Source organism: Mus musculus, chromosome 9, assembly GCF_000001635.26.
Source record: "Mus musculus strain C57BL/6J chromosome 9, GRCm38.p6 C57BL/6J".
NCBI lineage: Eukaryota > Metazoa > Chordata > Mammalia > Rodentia > Muridae > Mus > Mus musculus.
This window is the reverse complement of record NC_000075.6, coordinates 59,960,835-59,987,728: the sequence shown is the minus strand read 5'-3', so window position 1 is coordinate 59,987,728 and position 26,894 is coordinate 59,960,835. Positions and strand designations below refer to the sequence as shown.

At 47.3% G+C, this 26,894-nt stretch overlaps 1 protein-coding gene across 5 annotated transcripts in view; it reads left to right on the top strand.

The window, feature by feature from the left end:
- The window catches only part of Thsd4 (thrombospondin, type I, domain containing 4), a 555,183-nt gene extending 534,385 nt beyond the window's left edge, over positions 1 to 20,798 (top strand). For all 5 annotated transcript variants that reach the window (XM_006510906.4, XM_006510907.3, NM_001040426.3 and 2 more), the window contains 5 exons: positions 297 to 470; positions 4,832 to 5,005; positions 7,781 to 7,960; positions 11,397 to 11,541; positions 15,191 to 20,798. In XM_006510906.4, coding sequence (XP_006510969.1) covers positions 297 to 470; positions 4,832 to 5,005; positions 7,781 to 7,960; positions 11,397 to 11,541; positions 15,191 to 15,333 — 816 coding nt within the window. In that variant the 3' untranslated portion in view covers positions 15,334 to 20,798. The remainder of the gene's footprint in view (positions 1 to 296; positions 471 to 4,831; positions 5,006 to 7,780; positions 7,961 to 11,396; positions 11,542 to 15,190) is intronic.
- Positions 20,799 to 26,894: the final 6,096 nt, after the last annotated feature.

Sequence of the window (26,894 nt, the reverse complement as noted above, 5' to 3'; positions counted from 1 at the left end):
GCAGACTTCACCTGCCCTATGTCTCCCACGCGTTAAGAAAAGGTTAGCAACTACTGTCAGAGCCAGTGCCTTCTAGCTGTGCATCCGTCCTGGAGCTGGAAAGGCTGAGGCCCAGAGCCGGCCGGTATGCCATACAAGAAGGTTCTTAGAGGAACAGGCCAGGGAGTTTTCCCATGATCACTTTCTCCCCTGGGAATTGCAGTGGACCCAACAACACACAGGTCCTCCTCACATTATCTGTTGGGGGTCAGGTGACCAAGAATGAGAACGAGACACCAAAGCCTGCTGTGTTTTAGTGCTCAGTGCCCTGTGGCGTGGGGCAGCGGACCCGAGACGTGAAGTGTGTGAGCAACATCGGGGACATGGTGCATGACGAGGAGTGCAACATGAAGCTCCGGCCAAATGACATCGAGAACTGTGACATGGGGCCCTGTGCGAAGAGCTGGTTCCTCACAGAGTGGAGTGAAAGGGTGAGTGTGCCCCCGGCTATGTCACAGGATTTCCCCTGAGCCACTCAGGGACACACTGTAACTCAGAATCCCAAAGTCCATTCCCTCCCCAGTGAGACATCAACAGTGTCTCCTTCGTCCTCATAAGATTCCAATGGCAAACCAAAGTCCACCCTGGGAATCCAAAGTGTTTGTTGGGCTCCCTTGCGAGCATGGGCAAGGGACTGTTGCAGGAGTGTAGGCGATGCCAACACAGCAACACCGGGTGAATACGTGACAACTTCCCCATAGCTGCATCCATGGCTGTGTGCATCTATGGATGGATCCCCTCTGGCTACTGCCTTTGTCGGTGTCCCATTGCTGTGAAGAGACACCATGACCATAGCAACTTTTATAAAAGACAGCATTTAGTTGGGGGCTTGCTTAGAGTTTCAGAGGTTTAATCTAATGTTATCATGGTGGGGGAGCAAGGCAGCACACTGGCAGGCAGAGTCCTGGAGAGGCTGAAAGTTCTAGATCCAGATCCAGAGCCACAGGAAGCAGGAAGAAGAGACACTGGGCCAGACTGGAACATTTGAAACCTCAAATCCCATCCCCAGTGACACACTTTCTCCAAGAAGGCCACACCTCCTAATCCCTCTCAGCTAATTATATTCCCCATGATCCTACAGTCAAATATATGAGATGTGGGGGCCATTCCTAATCAAACCACCACAATTACCACCCTCCCTGCCCACCCCTGTCTATATTCTCAGGGCCTTCTAGGCCGTGTGTAAGCTAGAGAAGAATTGCACACCAGTAGCAGAAGCCCAAAGTCCATGCACCCTCCCTAAGCCCTCCATCTCTGAGAAATGTCACCATCCCACAGCCCCATCTGTGACTGGCCCTTACAAGCAGGCTCAGCTGATCTGTTAAAGATGGCAGCTGGTTTGCTCTGAGAACCACCAGCTGCCACAATATCTTTGACAAAAGGCTAGAGACGGACTCAGGTTTATAGACTCCTATGAGGACCAAGGGTCTCTGCAATTAAGGAGGGGGTGTGAAAAAAACAATAGCTTGCCTCTCCTCAGCATTCCAAGGTTAGGAGATGACTTCATAGATTTTTGTGCCTGAAATATAGTAGACACTTACTCCTCAGGGCTGAGCTATGAAAGGAAACTCACAGGCAGATGCGGCTGGTCATCACTCTGCTCATTACTGTATGCAAGAGAAGCCAGCAGTCAGTTGACTTCATCTGCCAGAAATGGAAATAGAGTTTCTAATGAAAGACAGATTCTGGGGATGGCTAGAAAAGATGCATGCAAGCAAGGAAGAAGAAACTCAGGAGTGGTTGAAATGGTGGATCTTGCATCTAGTCACTGTGATTGGGAAAAAATGTAAGGACTTAGGAGATGGCTTAGTGGGTGATTGCTGCTCAAGTATGAGGACCCGAGTCCAGATCCCAGCACCCATATAAAAGCCAGGCATGATGGTAACATCTGTACTATTAGTTCAGGGGAGGTAGAGGTCACTAGTCAGCCAGCCTATCTGAACCCTGGGATCTCCCAGGTCAGTGGGAGACCTTGACTCAAAAAAAAAAAAAAGTGTAAAGTCAGACACTGTGGTGCACACCTTTAATCCCACCACTCAGGAGGGAGGGTTGGTGGATCTCTGTGGAATTCCAGGATACCCTGATCTATACAGTGAGTTTCAGGCTAGCCAGGGTTATATAATAAGACTCTTCTCACAAAACGAAAATGCATAAATAATAAAAACAAGACAGACAGCAACTGAGGAAGGTATCCAATGTTGAATAGTTATAAGAGCCTTACGCAAGGTGACGCTCACCAGGAGAGGCTCTGGAATCCCTTGTGTGCCTGTTTCTGCAGCCCCCAAGTGTGACTGGGATGCTGTCTCTTTTCTGCCTACCTCAACAGACATGATCAGTCTTTCCAGAGCACATCTAGGGAGTGGAGAGCAGATATGTGTGGCTCAGTCCCTGCTGTGTAAGGGGGGCACCCCATTTCCCCCATTTCCCCCCATTTCTCAGGCTTCCAAGCTCCAAGAAGCTCCTTTCGGATCTAAATTGTCCATGCTTCCCCCAGCCAATGGCGTAATAGAGAAGCTTTCAAATCCTGTCATCCTGGTCCCCTCTCTGGACCTGGCTCCATCGTTGACCATGGGGATTTGGAGACCAGCTTGCCCCAGGTGGACACACCTCCGTGTGGAAGGCAGAAGATTAAATAAGTCCATTCAGCAGAGGAAACTTATGTAGGGAGAAATATCTGTAGAACTTGAGGCAGCAAATATGACATTTGGCTTACTTTTTGAACATTTGCTTTTTTAATTATTATCTGTGTGTGTGTGTGTGTGTGTGTGTGTCTGTGTGTGTCTGTGTGTGTGTGTGTGTCTGTGTGTGTATGTGTATGCCATGTGTATGTGTAAGGATGTCATGCGTATGTATATATGTATGTGTAAGGATGCTGTGTGTGTAAAAATGCCATGTGCATATGTGTGGATGCCATGTGTATGTATATATGTAAAGATGCTATGTGTACATGTAAGAATGCATGTGTATGTGTATGGATGCCATGTTTATGGGTGGCCACAGATGACAGTAGAACGTTTCATATTCCATGACTCTAGACTTATATGCAGTTGTGATCTGTTCAGTGTGGGTGCTGGAACCAAACTTGGTTCCTCTGCAAAAGCAGCTGGCACTTAGAGTTTTGTTTCTTTTTGGGTTTTGTTTGTTTTGTTTTGATACAGGGTCTCTTTATGTAGCCTAGGCTGACATAGAACTCACTGGATAGACCAAGCTGGCCTCAAATTCACAGAGATCTGCCTGCCTCTGCCTACCTGGTGCTAGGATTAAAGGTGAGCACTACCATGCCCAGCTAGCAAACACGAGTGCCGCTGAGCCACCTCTCTAACGGTCAAGACTTTACTTTTTATTCTTCACAAGAGATTTTAAATACCTTGTCTTTTGTTTGTTTGTTTGGTTGGTTGGTCTTGGTTTTTCAAGACAGAGTTTCTCTGTGTAGCCCTGGCTGTCCTGAAACTCACTCTGTAGACCACGCTGGCCTACCTCTGCCTCCCAAGTGCTGGGATTAAAGGCGTGTACCACCACGCCCAGATTAAATACCTTGTCTTGAGTTGACCACACGAATGGTCTCCAGCCTGGATTATTCTGCCTACTGTAACAAATAGCTTTTTAACCCAAGGAGTTGACTCGGTGTCTCAGAATCCTCACAACAGTACAAACAGAGCTAAAGTTTTATGACAGTGTGTGACCCTGGGGAAAGGATCAGGACTACTTCTACCTGTATAGTCTGTCTTCAGCCTGTACTTGAACTAACAAATGATTAACTAGAGAACCGTATATAGACTGTATTTGATGTTGATATTTTATGCGATTTGTGGAGACCACAGAAGGGGAGCTTGTCTGGAGGGCTCGTGCCCTCCTTCAGTGAGGAGAAAGATACATAGTGGAGAAAGGATCAGAGGATGGGGAGTGGCCATCGAGGGAGGTGAGTGTGGGAGTGACAGAGATGTGAGAAGAAGTGAGAGTAGAGAAAGGTTAGTTAACGGATCATCTCACCACCAACTCCCCGTCTCTAATGGTAAGAGTGCCCTTACCCCGTCTGACATTGGATGGATGGATCCCTGAGGCTCCTTGGTCAGCCACTGTGACTAAATTAGTGAGCATCCAGTACAGTGAGAGCCCCTGACCTAAAAAAATAAGGTAGAGAGCAGTTGAGGAGGGCACAGCAACATAAACTTCAGGCCCCCAGATGCACACACACACAAGCATATATACATATTTACACACTGTACTTACAGACAAAAATTTTAAACAATTTGGAAAACAAAGGGAGGGAGTGGGTAGAGAACCACATGACTTCAGAGGCTACAAAGAGTTTGTTCAAGGGGCAGGCAGGGGTGCTTTAGAGGAAGGGCGCTGGAGCCCAGTCCTCAAGCTTCTGCTGTTTCCTGGTGAAGGGGAAAACATCCAGGAAGAGGGAGCCATGTGCTCTCAGAGCCCCTCATGTGGTCATGGGACTACAGCAACACTGACTATCCAGAATGGGGTACAGGGTGGAATACTGGAACTGGAATTCTTGAAGAATGGGATAGTCAGGACCACTTAAAATGGATGAATTGTTTGTTTCTAGAGTTTCCCACGTAACACGTACAAACATGTGTCTGTGAGTAACTAAAACCCTAGAAGACAAAAGTAATAGATGAGGAGACTCCCATCCTAGAGAGTGTACTGAGTGAGAAAAGGTTGTCAGCTATGTATAGAAGAAAGCGCCAGAGGTCAGTGAGCCCTTGGCATCATTTGGAAGGATCCCCAGAACCTGCATGGGCCCCCACTAATGTGCCTTCCTTCTGTCTCACAGTGCTCAGCGGAGTGTGGGGCAGGAGTGAGGACACGTTCAGTGGTGTGCATGACCAACCACGTCAGCAGCCTGCCGTTGGAAGGCTGTGGGAACAACAGGCCAGTGGAGGCTACGCCGTGTGACAATGGGCCCTGCACAGGCAAGGTGGAGTGGTTCACTGGCAGCTGGAGTCAGGTACGTAGCCAGAGCTGGGTACATCTGTCTGTTCCTGGAAGAGGCAATTAGCAGAGGGGTTAGAAGACAGCTTTGAATCTGGCTATGCTACTAGCTGCCTGCTGTGACCAGGAAAAGCTGCTATGTTCTTGGTATATCATTCAGGCACCCTTTCTGCGTGCTCACCTTGGTCAGCCAAGAAGGTTGAGTGTGCACCTACTGTGTGCTCCCTTAAGCACCTTGCTCAGCCAACAAGATTCAATGTGTACCTACGATGTGCTCACTTAAGCATGTGAGCTACATCTGTGAGCAAAACAAATCTCCGTGCCTCAGGGAATGAGTGCATAGCCTAGCATACAGTAAATGCAGCAGGTGGCTGCTGCCGCCGCCGCTGTATCGTTGCCATTAGCTGGTTTGTTAGTACTCAACAATGTCAGAAACTGCCCTTTAAAAATCTGGAGACGGGGCCGGGCATGGTAGCTCACAACTTTAATCCCCTCCCTCAGGAGGCAGAGGCAGGTGGAGCTATCTGAGTTCAAGAAAAGTCTGGTCTACAGATTGAGTTCCAGGACAGCCAAGGCTACACAGAGAAACCCTGTCTTGAAAAACAAGATAAATAAATAAAAATAAAAATCTGGGGGTGGTGGCCTGAGAGATTGGTCAATGGATAAAGCATTTGTCCCACAAGCTCGAGGGCCCGCATTCATATTCCCCAGAAGTCACGTGAAAGCCAGACACAGCAGCACACATCTGTAATCCCGGTACGTCTCGGCTGAGATGTGAAATGGAGAAGAGTCCATGGAGGTTTGCAGGCCAGCCAGCCTGGAATACAGCAAGAAAGCAAACAGCAAGAGACCCTGCCTCGAAGTAGAAGTGAAGGTCAATGTGCAAGCTTGCTGTGACCTCCAGACATGCAGCATGGTCCATGTTTGCCTACACTCACACACATGCACGCACATGCACACACATGCACACATATGCGCACATACATCATACACACAGATATGTATTTGTTTGCTTGTATAGGAGTGCTTAGTTTGTGTGTACACATGCATGCCAGAAGAGGGCATCAGATACGTTTATAGATGGTCTTAAGCCACTATGTGGTTGGTGGGAATTGAACTCAGGACATCTAGAAGAGCAGCCAGTGTTCTTAACCACTGAGCCATCTCACCAGCTCACCACAATTTTTTTCAGGTGGAGTGTATGTTATAAAGAGAAGATAATAAAGAAACTAAAGTAACTTACACATTGACAGGCTGATTCTTCCTCCTTGTTCCAGCATTGAATATGAACCCCTGAGGAAAATCTAGAGAGCCATCCCAGTGACTGCACTGTCACAGCCCCTACCCCACCACCCCCACTGCCTGCCTGGATTTGAGTTCTTGGCCCTTTTAGCTCTGGCTCCCAGGCCTGGCTGATTCTCCAAGGCCTTTGACTGAAGGTCATGATTTGCACAGTATTCAGACACTTGCTCCGTAGGAATTTTTTAAAGTAGCTTAAAAGACAGGCTTTGATGAAAATGCTTTTCTCTGTAACTGATTCAGACCGTTTGGAAAGCAAGTTGACAGCAAAGGGCAGGAGGCAGAACACACCATTTGTCCTTCCTCAGTCACCCCACATCTTTTTAATACATTTTTTATTAGATATTTTCTTCATTTACATTTCAAATGTTATCCCTCTGGGGAAAAATACAGTAGTGAAGTGGAAAAGACAGAGGGTACCCCAAGTGGTGTGGCTGCTGTCACCCCTGCAAACATCACCACCTCTCCCCAAGATTGCTGTCACCTACAGATAAAAATGGATCTCTCTTTGGAGTGTACCCTGTCCTTGAGAACCCACTGAGACCCAGGCCCTGGCCAATCTTCTCTGAGCCTTGGTGCTGATGCAGTCACACAGACATGGCTGCAGCGGGGGTCAGGTGTTGGTTACACCAAGACATTGTCTCACCCCTCACACAGATTGTTGTCAGTGTCTCCTCCTTCATCTGCATCCACCTTGTTTTCTTTTATTTTTTTAATTTTTATTTTTTATTAGATTATTTTCTTTATTCACATTTCAAATGTTATCGCCTTTCCTAATTTTCCCTCCAAAACCCCCCTATCTCCTCCCCCCTCCCCCTGTTCACCAACCCACCCACTCCCACTTCCTGGCCCTGGCACACCCCTATAATGGGGCATAGAGCCATCACAGGATCAAAGACCTCTCCACCCATTGATGATCAACTAGGCCATCCTCTGCTACATATGCAGCTGGAGCTAAGTTTTCTTAGACCAGTTCTCTCTCTAACCCCGGAGCTCACTAATTGACTAGATGGGCTGACCAACAAGCCTCCAGGAGCTCCCTGTCTCTGCCTCTCAACACCAAAAGCCACACTCACTTTTTACCTGGTTGCTGAGGATTTGAACTCGGGTCTTCTCAGTTGTGCAGCGAACATTTTATCCACAGAGCCATCTCTTTGGCCCCCTATATTCCTTATCAACACCAACTTCTATTAATTTGTATGTGCCTTGGAGTTTTGCCTGCATGTGTGACTGAAGGTGTCAGAACCTCTCAAACTGGAGTTACACATAGTCGTGAGCTGCCATGTGGGTGCTGGAAATTGAACCCTATGGAAGAATAGCTGGTGCTCTTAACCACTGAGCCATCTTTCCATCCCCAATTTCTATTCTTGTAGCCTCTGTCTTGCTCCTTTTCATATGCCTCAGTGGAAGACTTAAGGATGTCCCTCCACCATCACGGTTTTCGTCCCCCTTTGTATCATGTGACACCCATCTGTCTCTGCTTCTTCTCCAGTGTTCCATCGAGTGTGGCAGTGGGACACAGCAGAGGGAAGTGATCTGTGTTAGGAAGAATGCAGACACCTTTGAAGTGCTAGACCCTTATGAGTGTTCATTCCTGGAGAAGCCCCCAAGCCAGCAGGCCTGCCACCTCAAGCCTTGTGGAGCTAAATGGTTTAGCACAGAATGGAGCATGGTAAGTCACGGTGGTCCATAGATGACTCTGGGGAGGGTCCTGGGCCCAGCCCATGAAGAGATGCTATATTCCCTGTGGCATCTACTCTCAGTAGACACAATGAGGGAGACCTTGCTCTGTTGGGGAACCCAGAAACTTACAGATTTGGGTTTCTACACAGAAGTGTTCATAATCCAGTGATTCTCAAGTTTTTGGGGTGTATTTGTGGGTCTTGCTTGAGAAGACTAATTCTGGGCCCCTCCTGGCCAAGCAGTACACAGGTATCCTTGGGCTACATCTTGACAGACATTGCTGCAGACAATATTGGAGTTTGAAAGGCCTCAAAGATACTGCTTAAAGTCCTGCATTATGAGCTGGGTACCACCGCCTGAGCCTGCAACCCCAGCACTGGGGAGATGGAGACAGGAACAGCCTTGGGATGACAGGCTGGCTGCAATAATGAGCTTCAGGTTCAGCGAGAGATGCTAGCTTAAAAAACAAAGTGGAGAGCAAGGCATGCTGGAGCATGCTTTTGATCACAGCACTGAGGAGGCAGAGGCAAGCCATCTCCATGAGTTCAAGGACAGCCTCGTCTGTATAGCAAGTGCCAGGACAGCCAGAACTACATAGAAAGACTACCTCAAAAATACATACATACATACATACATACATACATACATACATACATACATACAGTGGAGAGAAAATTGGAAAAGATATCTACCATCAACTTCTGGCCTACACATATGTGTCCATACATGTGCACACAGACCCACAAACACATGCCCCCACATATACACATTTACACACACATATATGAACACACACACTAAAGTGCTACATTGTACAGTGAACTCTGTGAGAGTTCTGTGAGATCAGGGCCAGTCTGATTTACAAAGTGAGTTCCAGGACAGCCAAGGCTATTTATAACACAGAGAAGCCCCATCTCGATAAACCAAACTAATAATAATAACAATGATGGTAAATTTAAAAATGAATTGTCTTTTAATTTTTTTCCCAGTTCCACCCACTGAAAGAGCCAAGAAACCAGATAGACCCACTAGCAAAGGGACTTTCTCCCAGCCAGAATGCAGCTTTTTTTTTTTAAAGATTTATTTATTTATTATATGTAAGTACACTGTAGCTGTCTTCAGACACTCCAGAAGAGGGCGTCAGATCTTGTTATAGATGGTTATGAGCCACCATGTGGTTGCTGGGATTTGAACTCCGGACCTTCGGAAGAGCAGTCAGGTGCTCTTACCTGCTGAGCCATCTCACCAGCCCCCCAGAATGCAGCTTTGATTGACACTAGTAGGAGCCAGCGAGTCTTTAATATTGAATCCTCTTCAGGATGCAAATGTCACTATCTTACAACACCAGATGAACTAAATAGTTTGAGACATTGCATGTCACTGGCTGCTGACATCCTCAAAAGACAGACAACCATAGGACTCTGTGGTTCAGGCTTTGCTGAGGCCTCTTATAGATCCAACTAACAGTTTCCAGGAAATGGAGAACACAGGGATGTATTAAAATATGCTATGGGGATAGGGTCAGCAGTCAAGACAAGGAAGGTTCCACAGAGCAGATTACTCGAGGTTCTTTCTCCAAAAGAACTGTAATGCCTGGGGACACAGCTCAGCTGGCAGAGTGCTTGCCTAGCGTGCACAAAGCCCTGGGGTCCGTCTTCAGCACCACATAAACTGGGCATGGCAGCACAGGCCTGTAATCCCATCACTTGGGAGATGGAGGCAGGAGACGTTTGAGGCTATCCTCAGAAGACCTGTACAAGATAGGTCTCGGCAACACTCCCTCACAGAAGGAGAAGGGATTCATGAGGCCTCACCCCTCTCTGAGAAACTGCCCTCAGTTAAGGGTTGCTGGGGGAGGGGCAATCACTTTCTTTAGCAATCTAATCACTGATAAATTGCCCCCACCATGTTCATGCAAACAACCCTAATTAAAGTGGGTTACAAGCACACACAAAGGAGACATGAAAAGAGGAAGGGACTTGTCGTCGAGAGGAAGGGGGGTCAGCGGGAGTGGGAAGAGCTGAGTAAAGGCAGTAAGGGAAGAAAATAGCTAAGCTACAAATGCATGTGTCCACTGTCAAAGAATAACACCTTTTCAAAAGAGTAAGGGACATTCAAGATCATCCTTGGCTACATTGAGGCTAGCCTGGGCTACATGAGACCCTGTCTCCAGAAAAATCAATCTTTTTTTTGTTTTAAATATTTTAATTTAAATTTTTAAATTAATAAAAATTAAGTGGCAGTGAGATGGCCCAGCACATAAAGGCACGTAACTGCCAAGCCGAAGACCCGAGTTCCATCTCTGGGACCCACATGGTGGAAGGAGAGAACCAACTCCCTCAGGTTGTTCTCTGACCTCCACACACAGGCCATGGAACCCGCAAACACACATGATAACTGTACTTAAAGAGAAATATTCATTAGAGATGTGCTGGCCCACACCTTTAACCCCTGCACTCAGGAAGATGCTGATCTCCATGAGTTCCAAGCCAACTTGGTCTACAGAGTGAATTCCGGGCCAAATCAGGGCTACACAGTGAGACCCTGTCTCAAAGAAAATTTGTTTTAATTTTTAACATTAAAAGTAAACAAGCATAAGGTAATAGAAGAAAGACCCGCAGGTTTAGATTAAGAATTATAACTACAATGTAGAACTGAGATAAGACCCTAGTTTTTATTATTATTGTTATTGTTGTTATTATTATTATTTCATGTTTATTTTTATCTTATGTGTATGGGTGTTTGCCTTACATATATGGAAGTGTACTACCTGTGTGCAGTGCCCTTGGAGCACAAAGGAGAGGGTATCACTCTCCTGGGACTGGAGTTCCAGACTATTGTGAGCCACTCGTGGAGACTTACGAGTTGAACCTAGGTCCTTTTGAAGAACAGTCAGTGCTCTTAACCTCTGAGCCATCTCTCCAGCCCCTGTTTTGTTTAGGTTTTCTTTTTAAAATAATACTTTGTATTTATCATTTAGAAATGCCCTACACTTATGCAATACGTTCCATGTCTACCCGTGTCTACTTTCCTCCATCCTGACCCTGATTTAAAAAAATATATATATTTTAAATATGAAAGATTCACCAAGTTTTTTAAAATGAGACTAGAAACAGTAAATTTATAGATTTTAACATAATAAGGCACAGCAATGGTACATTTTTATGGTTCCTTCTTTTTGGAGCCATAAAATATTATGGAAGGTGTGGTGGGAGACTAGAATTCACTCAGAACCATGCATGGAGGGGCGTGGGAGTGGGGCACACAGGACCAGGTGGCCCACCTGCTGGTGCCATGTGGCAGTATGTTCTGGTGCTCATTTTCCCTTATGGGAGCTCTGTGAGTTTCCCTCATCTTCCTCCCTGGTTCGGGGACCTAACAGGCTGCTGAGAAATCTGACATTTTTTCTCTTTTTGCTCCACAAGTGCTCCAAGAGCTGTCAGGGCGGATTCCGGGTGCGGGAAGTTCGGTGTCTCTCAGATGACATGACCCCAAGTAGCCTCTGCGACCCCCAGTTGAAACCAGAAGAGAGAGAGTCTTGTAACACTCAGGACTGTGTCCCTGAAGTTGGTGAGTTTGGGGTCCCCATCTGAAGAAAAGAGAAATGAGCCCCCTCTCACTCTGTCAAGTTATCCAGGGTGAAAATGGCTGAGCCTTTCTCTGTGACCTTGTGCACAGCCACGGGGGGGGGGGGGTGTCAGTAGGAGGGGGGAAGGCTTTGATGTTATAATTTCATAGTTTAAGACTACCACACTCTAAGATGTCCTCTGACTCTCATAATGTGTGCTACTGGTTTGGGCATTTTTAACTTTAGCTTTGAGAGTCATTTAAAGACAGTCATCAAGGTTTATGTATATATTCTATTTTGTTAACCTTATAATTTCCTTTTCTTCCCCTTTATTGGATTTTATGTTGGAAATGACATTTTCCTCCCTTGAAAAGACGCCATAGCTAAGTCTGGAAGACCAAACCAGAGTGGTTTTTAAAGAAAACTCATAGACCAGGGCTGAGTGTCAGAAAGCTTGCCTACCATTCTCAAAGCCCCGGGTTTGATCCTAGCATCACATAAACAGGCGTAGTGGTGAGTGCCTGATCCCAGCACTCCAGGCCTGAGGCAGGGGAATCAGAAGATCAAGATCAGCACCTCCCAATCCCAAACTCAAGGCCAGCCAGGGATACATAAAACCTCTTTCAGAACAAAGCCCTCTCACATCTTATTAGTGAGAAGCCTTTGACAAGTGTGTGCTGGCTGAGAGATGAGCCTCCAGAATGCACAGACTGGATATGGCAGCCACGCCTTGCTCCAAAATCTATGCAATCAATTCCAAGGATCTGGCAATTTTAGCCCTCCTTAATTCCCCAGGTCTATGTGCCTGAGACAACTTTCTTTTTCAATGTTGTGTTTTAATGCAGCCTTTTCAAAAGCAACGCAAGGAACAATTGATGATCCAAATTTAAGTCACTTCAACTGTGTGGTGTTGCCAAGACAAATAAGTAAATAGCTTGTGTGCATGACTCAGACTTAGGAATTCTATCAATATTTATTTTGAAGCCTCCTGCCTACCGAGTCCTTTATACTGATTGTAGCATATTTTCCTAAGATGTGTTTCAAGTATTTTCTTACATCTCTTCTTCCTTACCCTCTCCCTTTATTTATGCAAGCTAGTGTCTGTCACTGGCCTGTTGCTTGGCTTATGTAGCCTGGCTAGTGGCAAACTTCAGAGAGCTTCCCAGGCCTGGGATGACAAAGGTATACTACATACACAGTTCTTCCGTGTGGGTCCTGAGGCTCAAACTCACTCAGGTCTTCACACATCTGAGCCTTCCTTTTTCCCATCGCTCTCGTGATGTCAGTCACAATCCATACAGGATTTTAAATTGGATATATCAAATATGAATCAAATATATCAAATAACAGCAAAGAATATCCAGGGCAACTTTGAGTATAACAGCATTGGAGGACTTATTCTGCCACAAACCAAGGCATGCCCGGCACAGGAGAGATGAACAGGTAAAAGCATACAATAGGAAGCCCTCAAATGAACCAGAGATGCTTGGTCTGTGGTAGAGTTAGCGTAGGAGTCTGGGGAATGGATGAGCTGTTAGACGATAATGAAACAGTTCATATACACTTACATATATGGAAAAACAGCAACATTGAATCCCTGTCTCTCAATACACACGTGCTCATGTGCATGCACACAGACACACATTTATACACACTCATACACAAACACAAACACAATCACCACCACCCTCACCAGTTCCTGGAGAATTAAGGAAATAAATGTAATCAGGAAATTTAAACTTTAAGAAAAGACTTTGAGGGGAAAACTGTTTTATCTTAGAGTAGGGAAGAATTTTTTAAATGAAAACCCTGGAGTGGTTACAAGGGAAAATATGACAATACCAATAATGTTAAAATGTCAAGTGTCTGCTTATCACATGACATCATAAAAGAAGTGCCCAGAGGTGCTACAAGCTTAGAGGAGATGCCAGCAACTCGGCAGCCAGTAAAGACAGGGATCTATTGCATAAAGAGAACTTGGTGAGTTCACAGGCAGAAGGAGAGCTACCCCCTGCAAAGGGAGCCTGATCCGCAAACACTGATACAATGTGTTCACCTCACCCAGGGAGAGGTCAGCATTCACTAGATAGACACAAATACAGTTCTACTGATCTGGGGATGCACTTCAGCTACAGAGTGCTTGCCTAGCACGCACAGTGCCCTGGGATTGATCTCCAGCCCAGCATAAACCATGCATGGTAGGTAGCACACACCTAGAATCATCACATGGTAGCACACACCTAGAATCATCCCCAGCACTGGAGATGACAGCAGGAGGATTAGGACTTCTCATCCCCCAGGATCAAGGCTAGCTGAGGCTACGTGAGACCCTGCTTCTTCTCACTGCCATGCCACCCCACCCCACCTCACCCCCCAAAATGGATTCCACTGTTCTGCCAAGAGAAATACAAGTAGTTTCACATAGTTTGGAGGACAGCCATCACATCTAATAAGGCTGTATGTGTTTTAAAACTCAAAAAGAACACTTTAAATTTTGTTTAAAAGATCACTATTTATAACAGAAAAAAAAAACTGGAAACATGTCTACCAGTGGAAAATGGATACATTATATATTTACATGGCTATCCTCCTGAGTGATATAAACAAATGTATAAGTTCAATTTCAAAAAGGTGGCCAAGAGTTTATGAATGTCTTACGTTTAGGTGTCATACAGTGTTAAAGAGAGATGGGAGATGGAGAGATGGCTCAGCAGTTAAGAGCACTGGCTGCTCTTCCAGAGGACCTGAGTTCAATTCCCAGAAATCACATGGTGGCTCACAGCCATCTGTAATAGGATCTGATGAGCACTCGTACATAAAATAAATAAATCTTTTTAAAAAATAAACAAAACACCATCACATACAGGAGCCAGGGGAGATGGCTCAGTTGGTACAGTGCTTTTTGGACAAGCCTGAAGGTCTGAATTTGGATCCACAGGACCCATGTTAAAGTTGGGTGACCTTTCTGCCCACACGCATGTGCATGTATATATGTGTGTGCATGTATGTGTATGTATGTGTGTGCATGTATGTGGAGGCCAGAGTCATCCACTATCTTCCTCAACTGCTCTTCAAATTATTTCTCAAATAAGAGAAATAATTTTTCCTTTTTTTTTTTTTTTTTTTTGGTTTTTTGAGACCGGGTTTCTCTGTGTAGCCCTGGCTGTCCTGGAACTCACTCTGTAGACCAGGCTGGCCTCGAACTCAGAAATTCGCCTGCCTCTGCCTCCCAAGTGCTGGGATTAAAGGCGTGCACCACCACCACCCGGCACTCCTTTATTATTTTTTATTATTCTCATATACATATTTAATATTTGAAATTGTTTTTACACCCCCCATTACTCTCTCTCAACCCCTTCCTACTACTACTGAGCCCTAACAAGGCTCCTCCCTGACATCTCTGACATCCTACGCTGGTCTCTGCATGTGTTCACACAGACTCATACAGACACACCTAGACACATACATACATACATACATACATACATACATACATACATACATACAAATAAATACACATACCCCCACATGTATCCATACACACACACAAGCAGGGCCCTCGTGAAGTGCTGTGTCCCCTCCCCTTTCTCTTCCCACTGTCCCTGGCTGCCTCTTCGGCTGAGGAGTCTCTTCTGTTCTCTTCCACCGTAGATGAAAACTGCAAGGACAAGTACTACAACTGCAACGTGGTGGTCCAGGCACGCCTCTGTGTCTACAACTACTACAAGACTGCCTGCTGTGCCTCTTGCACCCGAGTGGCTAACAGACACGTGGGCTTTCTGGGGAGCCGATAACACACCTGCACTCCTGGGGTTACAAGCAGTGCACCCGGCTGGCTGCTGCTCTGCCAGGGACCCCACTCTCACCTTCATAAAGCCACATGGTAGCCAGGATGTTGGAAAGCCATGGCTGACCCTTTGAACACTGCCCTGTCCTGATGACGAGAACTTCCTTGGGACCTGGCGCCTACTGATGGTGCCTTCTGAAAATCCAGCATAGAGCTCTCATCCCAACTCCAGACCTGCCGTCATCCAGGGCAGCAGCTGGACCCCTGACCAAGCACAGCCTCCTTCCTGGTGCTACTGGCCTATCCAAAATTAGAACCCCTTTGGAAAGTCAAGAGAGGGAAACACCCCATCCTGCAGCATCGACAAACCTGTGCACCCCTGATACCTCAGCCCAGCTGCATCTGTTGCCATTCTTAAAGACAAGAGACAGTTCCCTGTCTCCGGACAGAGGTATCTCACAACAGAGTGCTTTTTTGTTTAGCAGGTACACACGTTCTCTGACATTAGCTCCCTGGAGGCTGCAGCATCGCAGAATGGGAGGCAGGGGGTGAATATGTGCTCCCACTTTACTAGCAAGGAGACTGAGGTCTACTCACATAACTGAGTTGCTGTTTGGGAACAAGGCTAAGTGCCTACCCCAGATGGTTAAGCACAACCTTCTCCCCACAGCACCTTCAACCTGGGCTCTTTCCAGGGCCTATAGTCTGAAGGATGAATGGGGCTTCCTGTCTGACCAGGAGGCTGAGAAGTTTCTCATTCTATGAACAGCCCAGGCTTCTGAGACCCATCCTCTGTCCCCAAGTGCTGCCTCAAATGAGTTCTTTCAAGATATCTGCACCCCTGTCCCCCTTCCCTCAGCCACAACTCCTGCTGACAGGAATCTGGTGTTTGCTAAGTTCCATTCTTAACAGAACTGTCCCTGGAGACAAGAGAGCCATGGGGAGAGCTGGCCAGTTGCCAGGGATTCTCTGGGCCGTTCTGGAACTGGAACAAACTCCCACAGGCTCTTGTTCTACCATCTCTCCTGGGTTCTTCATGGTACCACCTCGTGTACAGCCACGCCAGTTAAACCAGCAAGATGTCCGTATTGCAATAGAAAGGGTCTTATTTGAGCCTGTGGACTGTCTGGAGTTTCTATCTAGTGGTCTCGCATCGCTCCCCTCCACTGTGACTCATGACTCTTTCTTCCCACAAGCCTTGACCATCGAGACTAACTTTAATGCTGCAGGTCTGAGAGAAGGAGCTAGGAAGCCCTCCGTAGCTCTGCTGACTCACTCTGCCCAACTGTAATTCCAAAGGCCCAGGCCTGAAGGGACTCAGTGTTTATTGAAAGGTGAACCATCCTGGGGTGCCAGGGACTGGGGAGAGACAATTAGGAGAAGTCTTTTTTCTTTCTTAAAAATTGTAAACTTACAGAAAGGATCTTATTTCGGGTCCTGGGCATGTTTCCCTTAAAGAAAGCACATACTCTTAGCATACGATCTCTCCATGAAGCAGCCTGCACTATGACCGACCGCTCACGGCTGTGGGGATGGTATAAGCTGTCCGGTCTGCACTTCATGAGGATTCCAATGGCCTCCACCTTTTGCAAGTGTCCCCTCAGCCTTTGTCTCTGCCTGAGAAGCGAAGCACTGCTTCCATCCGTAAGCAGCCCACCTCTCCTGTGGAGCAGGAGACACACAGCCCAGCAGAGACCGCACTCGCCATGCTAAGCACAGAGAGAAGCCACCACATGAGCAGCTTCTATCCAGTTCCCTGCCTGTCCCTCTCACTGTGCCTCTGCTTGTCCTGGGCAGCTTTCCCTCTATGCAGCCATTCTCAGATCTTGCTGGACAAGCCAGACATTTGAAGGATTCCTTGGAAGGTGTTTGTGTGCAGGCCGGATCTGTGGGTAAAATGCAGGCTGGCGTCAGCTCCAGGAAAGGAAGGTGTTCTAGCAACCAAAGCCACCCAACAATGGATGGTCACAGGGCCTAAAGGACTTCTCTGTGGAGGGTGAGCGCTCTGGTCCTTCAAATTCACAAATTCTCAGGGCTGGGCTGGGTTAGTGATGGCTTTGTCTATCCTATGTCTCAGATGTCACCACACAGTTCTTAAGAAGGACAATGATCCTCTTGTAAGTGAGTGTAGGTCAGAGAAAATGGGGCAGGCTCTGGTCTTTAGGCAAACACCAAACTAAACCAAACAAAACACCACCAACAAAACTAGAAAACACCTCATCTGAGTTCAGGGGATTTTTTCCCAGGGAAATCAGCTGTTCCTGAGAGTTCAGTCCCATTGAGAAGGTTGCAGATTTTTAGAATGGGGCAATTAACTACTTTGTTTAGAAGGCCAATCTTGCAAAGGTCCTGGTTCCTCCTTCTGTCCCCTACATAGCCTCCTCCGTACACTGTGTGGGCAGTGTGGCCTTGGGATCCCCACTGATTACCAGGGATGGATGCCTGTCCCTGGAGATGGTGCTCTATATGCCACCTTCTTCTTGGGCCTCTTCACATTCCCTTCATTGGCTGTGGTTTGGAACTGAAATTATATATTTCAATATTGATTTTCCTCTGGTGTGCCAGCTGGCCACATCATGCTCTCTGAATGAAAAATTAGGTAAATTAAAGCTACTGTGTAGCCTTTCTCGACAAAAGTCAACAAAGCCCCAAATGAAAAGCGTGTGCTGTCTCCCTTTCACTGGAAAACAAAACAAAACAAAACAAAACAAAACAAAACAAAACAAAACAACCTTCCTTTTGAGCTTCTATTGAGTCTCTATTTCCCTTTACCTCTCAGGGCAGGCTGGGAATATGCTATCTGGCCGCTAGAGGGAGTTCCCTGCTCATAGCCAGGCTCAGCCTGGCTATGCTCAGCCAGGGGAGCTTGTCAGCCCAGGACTTCTGTTCCGCCTTCCCTCCTTGCTTTTAGCACACATCATCTATTTGTTCTCTACTCATTTACACCCAAACTTCTCTTTTTAAACAGTGGCTCTCTAAAGGACTGAGAAACGGGAGATGCTAGATTAATTCGTTGTGTGGTATGGAGAAATCTAGATATGGCTAGCACCTGCCCAAGATAGTCCCCTCGTTTCATTAATAGCTGTCTTAGTGTTGACACTATAGAGCTTTCCTATAAGGAACAAAATGAAACAAAACGACGGTCACAACAGGGTGAATGATCTGTCAGCCCTGCAGGTGGAGGCCAGATCCTTGCCAGATAAAACATTTTGCACATAGCTTAGATGTCTTTGAAGAAAACTGGCTGATGTCCTGATCTTGGAGAGCCAATAGCTAGGGTAAGAGGGATCTGAAAAGATGTTATAAAAACCCTGACGAGAAGGCCTGTATATGTTTCAACAGTTCCCTGGGAGGTGGTGAAAGTCCTACCTTTGGAATAAAAGAATAACTGTACAGTTGAAAGGTGCTAGAGAAGAATTCCAGCTAAGTTCAAAGTAAATCAAAGAGTGGGAGGAAGCATTAGAATATAAAGGACCCCTGGACTCGCAAGTTAGCTCAGTCAGCAAAGCACTGAAGAACTGAGTTGAGTCTCAGAACCCACATGCAAAAAGCCGGGCGTGGTGGTACTCAGTTGTAATCCCAGCACTAGGGAGGCAGAGACTGAGAGGATCGCTGGGGCTCACCAGCTGGCCAGCCCCACCTACTTGGCAAGTTCCAGGCCAGTGAGAGATGGTGTCTCAAAACATGGTGGATAGCACCTGAAGAGCAACAGGTGTCCTCTGACCTCCACATGAACACACACACACACACACACACACACACACACACACACACGTGTGTAAGCCACTCCACAAGCCACCAAGGCCACAGAGAAAGCACGGGCGAGGGTCAAGCTGGTGTCTGTAGGAAGACTACTGCTCACAGGTAACATTTAGATGGGGTTTCCCAATCCTGATAAAAGAGGACAGCCTGTCGGAGACAGTGTGAGGAACTTGTGAGGTGGGATATCTGCGGAAGAGACACCCTGAGAGCCCTCTCAGGAGTCAGAGGGAGGAAGTTGAGTGAAACAGGTTGTTCCTATAGAATGGCAAGCTTTCTGCAAGCACCTTCTACGGGGCAGGGATGCTGGAGATGATAAGCAGCTGAGGCAGGATGGCACTGTGTCAGGATGTGGGGAGAGGCTCCCCAAAGTGGAACAGCTCTGAGTGGCTCATTCATATCCTTCCTAACTGCTACTACCTTGCTGCCATTTGAAACCCATCAGTGCCTCTTCCTGTAAGTTGTGTGTGCCGTCATATGGCAGCCACTGGCAACCCAGGCAGAGCCATCCCCCTGTGCCTGCTTCACAGAGGGACAAACAGGCATGGGGGCAGCTAACTGCCTGCCTGGGGTCACAACGCTCCACCGAGGCAGCCTGGACTAGCCTGGGCTATTTGTCTCCAATCCCTTTTGTAAGAACAGGCTGCCTTCCTGAGGGACTGTTTGCCGACAAAGAGCAATGGCTTTCTACCCCACACGGTCCTTTATCCTCTGAATCGTTGTTCTGTTGGGATCCGTGCTGTGCTGTTCTGTGGAAAGTGGCCCCAAGAATATAGAAACTCCCAGCCTTGTCAGATGATCAGCCCCTGCCTCAGTGGACAAAAGTCCATTCTGTTACATCCACTAACTCCCACCTTCCTGAGCCCCCCAGCTCTCCAACATAAGGATATACTTTGCTATAACTTATTATTTTGTTCCCTGTAAATACAAGATGTTTATAGGAAATATGTATTCTGAACTATATCTGCAGAGTGGACTGCAACACCAGAATAGTTCTGTTATTTAGAATATGTGCATTGTAAAGGGACCTAATAGGTATTTATTTACATATGCCATCCACATTTACATAAAATTGTTTGATTGGCCAAGCCAGCTTCCTGGCACATTGCTGCACCACAGTGTCTTATTCTATGTCAATCCTTACAGTTGTTTATATGGTAATTGGCCAAACTTTTGGGGGTTTAAAACAAAATATAACTAACTCCGCTTTTGACGTATTCAGGGGCTCTCCCCCTGGTATTGTGCCTGACTAAGCCTGCCACCTTTCTGTCTTAAATATACTTTCTCATATGATCTGCCCTCTCCTCACACCCAAACACTTGGAGAAGGAAAGGTGACTAGCCCTTCTCGTCCCTTCTCAGTGTGGCTGGCCGTTAGCTTCACCCACCTCATTGCTCAGGTCAGAGCTGTGGACGCCTTGGGCTGAGGGACTGGGAGAGGCTTGGGGGCACACAGCAACCCCAGGGTCCCTGCTGGGGACTGTGGGGGCCAGGGCCTTGAGGATGACCAGTGAACTGCAGAATTAAAACTGAGAAACCCGAGGACACCGCCAGTTCCGTGTCTCCTCTGCAGGCTTAAGTTATTATGGGAGGGGGGAGGCAGGTAGACGGTGAATTATATGAGCAAATATGAGCTGGTTTCCAGCACTATTTTGTGTACAACTAATTTATTTTCATTGTAAAAATATAATAAAGTGGTTAAAAGATCTGCTTAGTTAGCTGTCTGTGTTCTTGCTTGTCTTGGTCACCATTCCGTCGCTGGGAAGTGATCAAGGTAACTCTTATATAAGGAAAGCATTTAGCTGAGGACTAGCTCAGTTTCAGAGGCTTCGTCCATTATCACCATGGTGGGGAGCATGACAGCTATATCCTGATCTGTAGGCAGAGAGAGGAGACAGACAGACAGACAGACTGGGCCTATCATGCTCTTTTTAAACCTTAAAGCTCACCCCCAGTGACACATTTCCTTCAACAAGGCAAACCTACTCCAACAAGGTCACACCTCCTAACCCTTCTCAAATAGGGCCACTCCCTGGTGACTAACCATTCAAATGTACAAGTCTATGGGGGCCGCTCTTACTCAAACCACCACATTGCTCTATTCAGCTGTGTGAAATTTTCCCAGAGAGGTGAACAAGTAGCCTCCAACCTCAGAGAGAGCACTAAGAAACTAGAAGAACAATTCCATTCAAGTCTAACTTAGTGAGTCAATGAAATTAATAAATTAACCACTGAAGAAAATGGCTCTGACCCCAGCGATGGCTGCATATCCAAGAGAAGGGGAACTCGGCACCTCCCCCTCCACAGCAGACGTTACTGGGCACCATCTTGCACAGATAGCTCTCTTATGGATAATCAAAGCTACTGAGTTCAAGAGGGTAACTAACATCCATAAACCCAAAGGACAGGCATTCAACAAGGATGTTTCTTCTAGCTCCATTCTGCCGCAGTAACAAATGACCCAGAGTAACCTGGGGATGGTATCTGGTTTTCGCTTCCAGGTCACAGGCTATCACGGAGGGGAAGTGAGGGCAGTGCTGCTAGATGGTTGGCTCACTGTCTCATGCTCAGTTAGCTTTCTTACACGGCCCAGGGACACAGTGGGCTGCCCACAGTGAGCTTGCCTTCCCGAGATCAATCATCAATCGAAAGTAGCCACAAGCCAATCTGATCTGGACAGTCTGCTGAGGCTCCCTCATGTGTCTCTAGGCTGTGTCGAGCTGACAGCTGGAGCTAAGAGAATGGCTTTTCTACATGACTTCCAAAATGCCTCCCAAGAGGAGAATTGAGCCCTGTAGGGGGCGGGGTGGGGTGGGGTGGGGGAGTTGGAATACTAAATACTTTTCCTGTTGCCGTGATTTAATGCTATGGCAGAGGCAATTTATATAACAGTTGATTTTGGCTTACTGTTCCAGAGAGCTAAGAGCCCATCACAGCAAGGCAGTAAGTGCCAGGAGTGGTGGCAGGGGCAGATCAAAGCTTTACCTGCAAGCAGGAAGCAGAGAAAATGACCTGCAAATAGAGAGGGGCTTTAAATTCTCAAAGCCGGCCTCCAGTGAAGTACTTCCTCCAGTACAGAAGGGCCACACCTTCTAAACAGCACCAACAACTGGGAATTGAGTGTTTAGAAGCGGGTAGGGGGTAACTTCTCATTCCGACTACAACTACTGGTGGCTCAGACCTTGAACTTGAATACCACTCAGGTGAGAGACAATCTGGAAGCACAATACACAAGCTGCCTATAACAGAGCCTTCGCCTGCTGGTTCTGCAGGACATCACCTTATCTGAATTGGATGAGTAGCATGGAGGAAATACACTACAGAAGTAACTCGGTCACACTGCAGAAAAGGCCACAGTGAAACCCCAGCTCCCCGTCAACTGACTTCACCTTGGTCTCAATGAGTCAGATCATCTTGATTCCTGATAAAGCCAATCATGCCGGGTACCGCTGGCGACTGTCCCTAGCTAGAGTCCTTAGGGAGTGGTCCAGCTCAGATCGGTTTCTGACTCTGCCCTGCTTTTCGTCAGCGCCCCTTAGAAACGGTATTTGGCCTAAGTTGCTCCCTTCCTTCCCTTATATTCATCCTTTCTAACTGGAAAACTTCACTTTCACCTAATTCACTTAACATAAAATGTTTCATGATGATTACATCAAGTACACAATTAGGTGTCATTTCCAACATTCCTTGCATTGTACAGCCACTATGTCATTCATTCTTCCAAATCAGGGGTGATATGTTTTGTAAAATGCACTATGATATGGCGGGAGGGCGTGCTTTAGCAGGCCCAAGTGAGACCCCCACCCCAACCCTGGCCCCTTTAAGGTACCAGCCATACGATGGGTCTAGGATAAAATGAAGTATATTTTGGGACATGAGAAGGATAAGAAGGGAGGTTGAGAAGGGAGTAGAAGCAGAGAAAGAGAAGGAACAGAGAAGGACAGAGAGGGGTGTCAAATAGTCCTTTTATAGCAAGCCAGGCTCCTACCTTGCTGTTGCTAGGTAACTGTTGGGTGGAGCCTAGAAGAAATGTGAGCAAGGAGTCTATTCCAGACAACACTCGGAACACTCTTACACCACCCTCCACCCCCACACTGAGGCTCAAACCTGGGCCTTGGAGTCGTGCCACACATGTGGCAAGCGCTACCACAGGGCTGTGCTCCCAGACCTGAACTCTCTTACCATCTTACCCTCACTGCAAACCTGTAACACTGGGAAACTGATGGAGAGCTGTTAGCACACTGTACTGGCTAATTTTGTGTCAACTTGACACAGGCTGGGGTTATCACAGAGAAAGGAGCTTCAGTTGGGGAAGTGCCTCCATGAGATCCAGCTGTAAGGCATTTTCTCAATTAGTGATCAAGGGGGAAGGTCCCTTGTGGGTGGAACCATCTCTGGGCTGGCAGTCTTGGGTTCTATAAGAGAGCAAGCTGAGCAAGCCAGGGGAAGCAAGCCAGTAAGGAACATCCCTCCATGGCCTCTGCATCAGCTCCTGCTTCCTGACCTGCTTCAGTTCCAGTCCTGACTTCCTTTGGTGATCAACAGCAATGTGGAAAATGTAAGCTGAATAAACCCTTTCCTCTCCAACTTGCTTCTTGGTCATGATGTTTGTGCAGGAATAGAAACCCTCACTAAGACACACACCAACCTGGCTAACAGCAGTAACGCTAGGATTCTGCAGCCTCCCCTTCAGCCTGGAGTCCATTCCATCTCCATCTGCCAGGACATGTTGTATGGTCTCAACGTGTCTTCCTGCATACCAACTCCAGCCAATCCACACTGGTTTTCCAAAGCCAGGCACAGCTCCTTACCTAAGCTCAAAAATGTCCGCTTTCACCTTGAGCTGCACCTGGAAAGGTACACAGCCCACCTCCCGAGGGAAGCAAGGAGCCCGCTCTGCACTGAGAGTCAGACCCCAGCTGGGAACCAACCCTATCACTGGTTCCAGAGAACCCATGTCACAAAGATTTACTGAGTAGGAAAGATCTCCAAAGATCATAACCAAGATGGGGCTGCTCCTGGTGGGGAGGCTGTCTTCAACTGTCAGACATTTCTGGGGCCATTAGGGACCAACAAGAGCCTGGATAGGTGACCCTGCACAGGCATTCAGGGAAGTGATAAAGGAGTCAGACTTGGTTCAAAATAAAATGCCCCAGTCCTGGGGAGATGGTAAGGGTGACAAAATGCTTTTAGCTCACACACATGAGGACCTTAGTTCAATCCCCAGAAGACTGGTTTAAAAAAAAAAAAAAAGTCAATCAAGGGGATGGAGAATAACAGAATCATGAGAGAGACCTGCCAGCCCCAGTGCTGATGTAGGAGGTGAGAGGTGAAGGATTCAAGAGGTGTGGGTGGAGCCAACTCCTTGAAAGCTCATAGATGATGCTGTGACTGACCGTGAAAAGTGAGGCACTTAACACTTTAGGAATATGGCTGAATTTTCTGGAAAGCAGAGCGAATTGGCATCTTCTCCCTTACAAAAATCTTGTCTCTATAATATAGACTAATATTGGTGTGGTTATGCACCATCCGGGGCATTGGAGCATCCTGAGATCCTGTAAGAACACTGTGTGCCCAGAAGTACCTGCAGGTAGGGAGCCCCCAGAAGAGTCAGCGGAGCATCTCCGCACACCCACCTCCTACAGAGAAAAGCCTGTGCACAGGTATCGGTGGCTCTCCATTTTCTCATAGCCGGGCTAAGTGAGGCCACACAGATGTGCGTCAGTTCGGCTTTGTTTGTGGTGTGGGGCATTCACACCTGCTACACTGCTAAGCCAGCTGCACACCGAGCCCCACCCCAGCCCTGATGGTCTCCTCCCTGACCCGGCAATGGGGAGCTGCTCACCTAATGCACCTGAGTCACATAACTCTCTTGTGGATGTGACCTGAAGCCAGAACCTGCTCCCTGCATGTGTGGTGTTGATCATGGCAAATGCTGCTGGTAGTTGTAGACTGCCCACTCTGGAAGGCTAAGATCCCAGGTCAGTGAGTGACAGCCACTACGGTATCCCCTCCCCCCTTTCTTCCTCTTCTCTCTCTCTCTCTCTCTCTCTCTCTCTCTCTCTCTCTCTCTCTCTCTCTCTCTCTGCTTCAGTACGCCACTTCTACTCCCATGCCCCATCTCATATGTGGAGGTAGGACAGTTTGAGGTTCAGGGTCATCCTATATAGGCAGTTGAAGGCCTAAACCTGTCCAGTCTCAAATAAACAAACAAACAAACAAACAAACAAAAATTATATCTAAGGTCAATTCTGTATAGAAGCTATCTAAGAGATGGGGGCAGGGTGCAATGGGGCACAAGGAACTGAATTCCTTTGAACTGAATGCCAGCATCCTCATCCTCTCAGCCTGACCACAGGACTCCTGCATCTGAGCCCAGGTGCTCTTATCTTTGACCCACCCCCACCCCCACCCTCCGGTGCTCAGCACCTGCCCTTGCCCAAGACCTAACAGCATCATTCTCACCAGCACCAAAGCAGGAACAAATGTGTGTGCACAGTGCTGATTTGTTATTAGGTGCCAGTCCCAGAACAGCTTGTTTCTGACCTCCAGGTTATAAGGAGCAGTAGAGTCTCTGCAAACCAGAGTTGTTAGTGGTGCTAGCTAGCTCAGCTCTTTTTTTGAGCTGTGGGGCTTGTGTTTGTTTGTTTGTTCGTTTGCTGTTTTGGCTAGCCATTTCCTTTTCAGTCCTTATATGAATTCTTAGTCTCGCATTTTATCATGGCAAGCAAACATTATATTAATTCAGCCAAGGGTGCAGGTGAAGCAGGTGTCAGCCTCTAACAGCTGAGAGTCCCTGGAATAAGAGGCAGCTGGAGGCATTCGGGATTCAAATAGCCCAACCTCCATCATTCATCCAGGAAGGGCTTGGCAGTGGCAAAGGCCTGGGGCACAAGCAAGCCAGCCATCTGCCCAGACCTTTCCAGGACCACGACAGACTCTTTACCTCCATGGGTTGCCTCCACGGGTTGCTACAGCCTGGACATGGAAACCTGTGAGATCTCTCCACTGTTTTTTTAAGGTGGGCAATTAGCAATACGCACTTGCTTCTTAAAGTTGCTCCATGTGTCCCACAGATTTGTGTATGTTGTATTTTCATTATCATTCAATTCTAAAGTTTTTAATGTCAGGATACTTACTTAGGCTGGGGCTACGCCATGGGAAAGCAGCTGGCAATTCTGTGTCCTGAAGGTTCCCTTGCCCTCAGGCCCAACCCCTCCCTTCTTGCAGATCACGTGTTCTGAGTCCGCAGCCTCCTCTAGGCACCTGCTGCAGTGCCGCAGGGCTTTCTGACTGGGCAGAAGTGGGCCCATCACCTCATCAGCCTTCTCCCTCCTTCCTGTGGTGTCCCGAACTTCAGTCGGCCTAGTCAGAAGCATTTCGGAACAGGCTTCGTTTCCCTATCCTGTTGGCTTTTATTCTTTTTTTAACGAAGACTCCTCACCAAGCCTTGCTGCAGGCATCTGTGTGCCGACAGAGCCTCACTAACGGTGAATTGTCCGGGTTTAATTCTGAGTCTGGATTCAGCAACTGTCCTTCCTGCTCTTTGCTCCCTAAGACCTCGTAAATGATCCCTCAGGTAGTGACACCTGGAATGCAGAAAAACTGAGATTTAGCTAAAAATCTGCCTCCGGCCATTTTCACAGGAACACAAAAATCTTTTTTAGAAGATACTATAATAAGAGAGGATGTGCCTGATCCTGTAAAAATTTGATGCCCCAGGGAAAGGGGGTGATTGGGGCGGGGGTGGGGGGTGGGGGTGGGAGGTAAGGTAGAGGGGGGAGTTGGGGGAAGCACTCTCTCAGAAGCA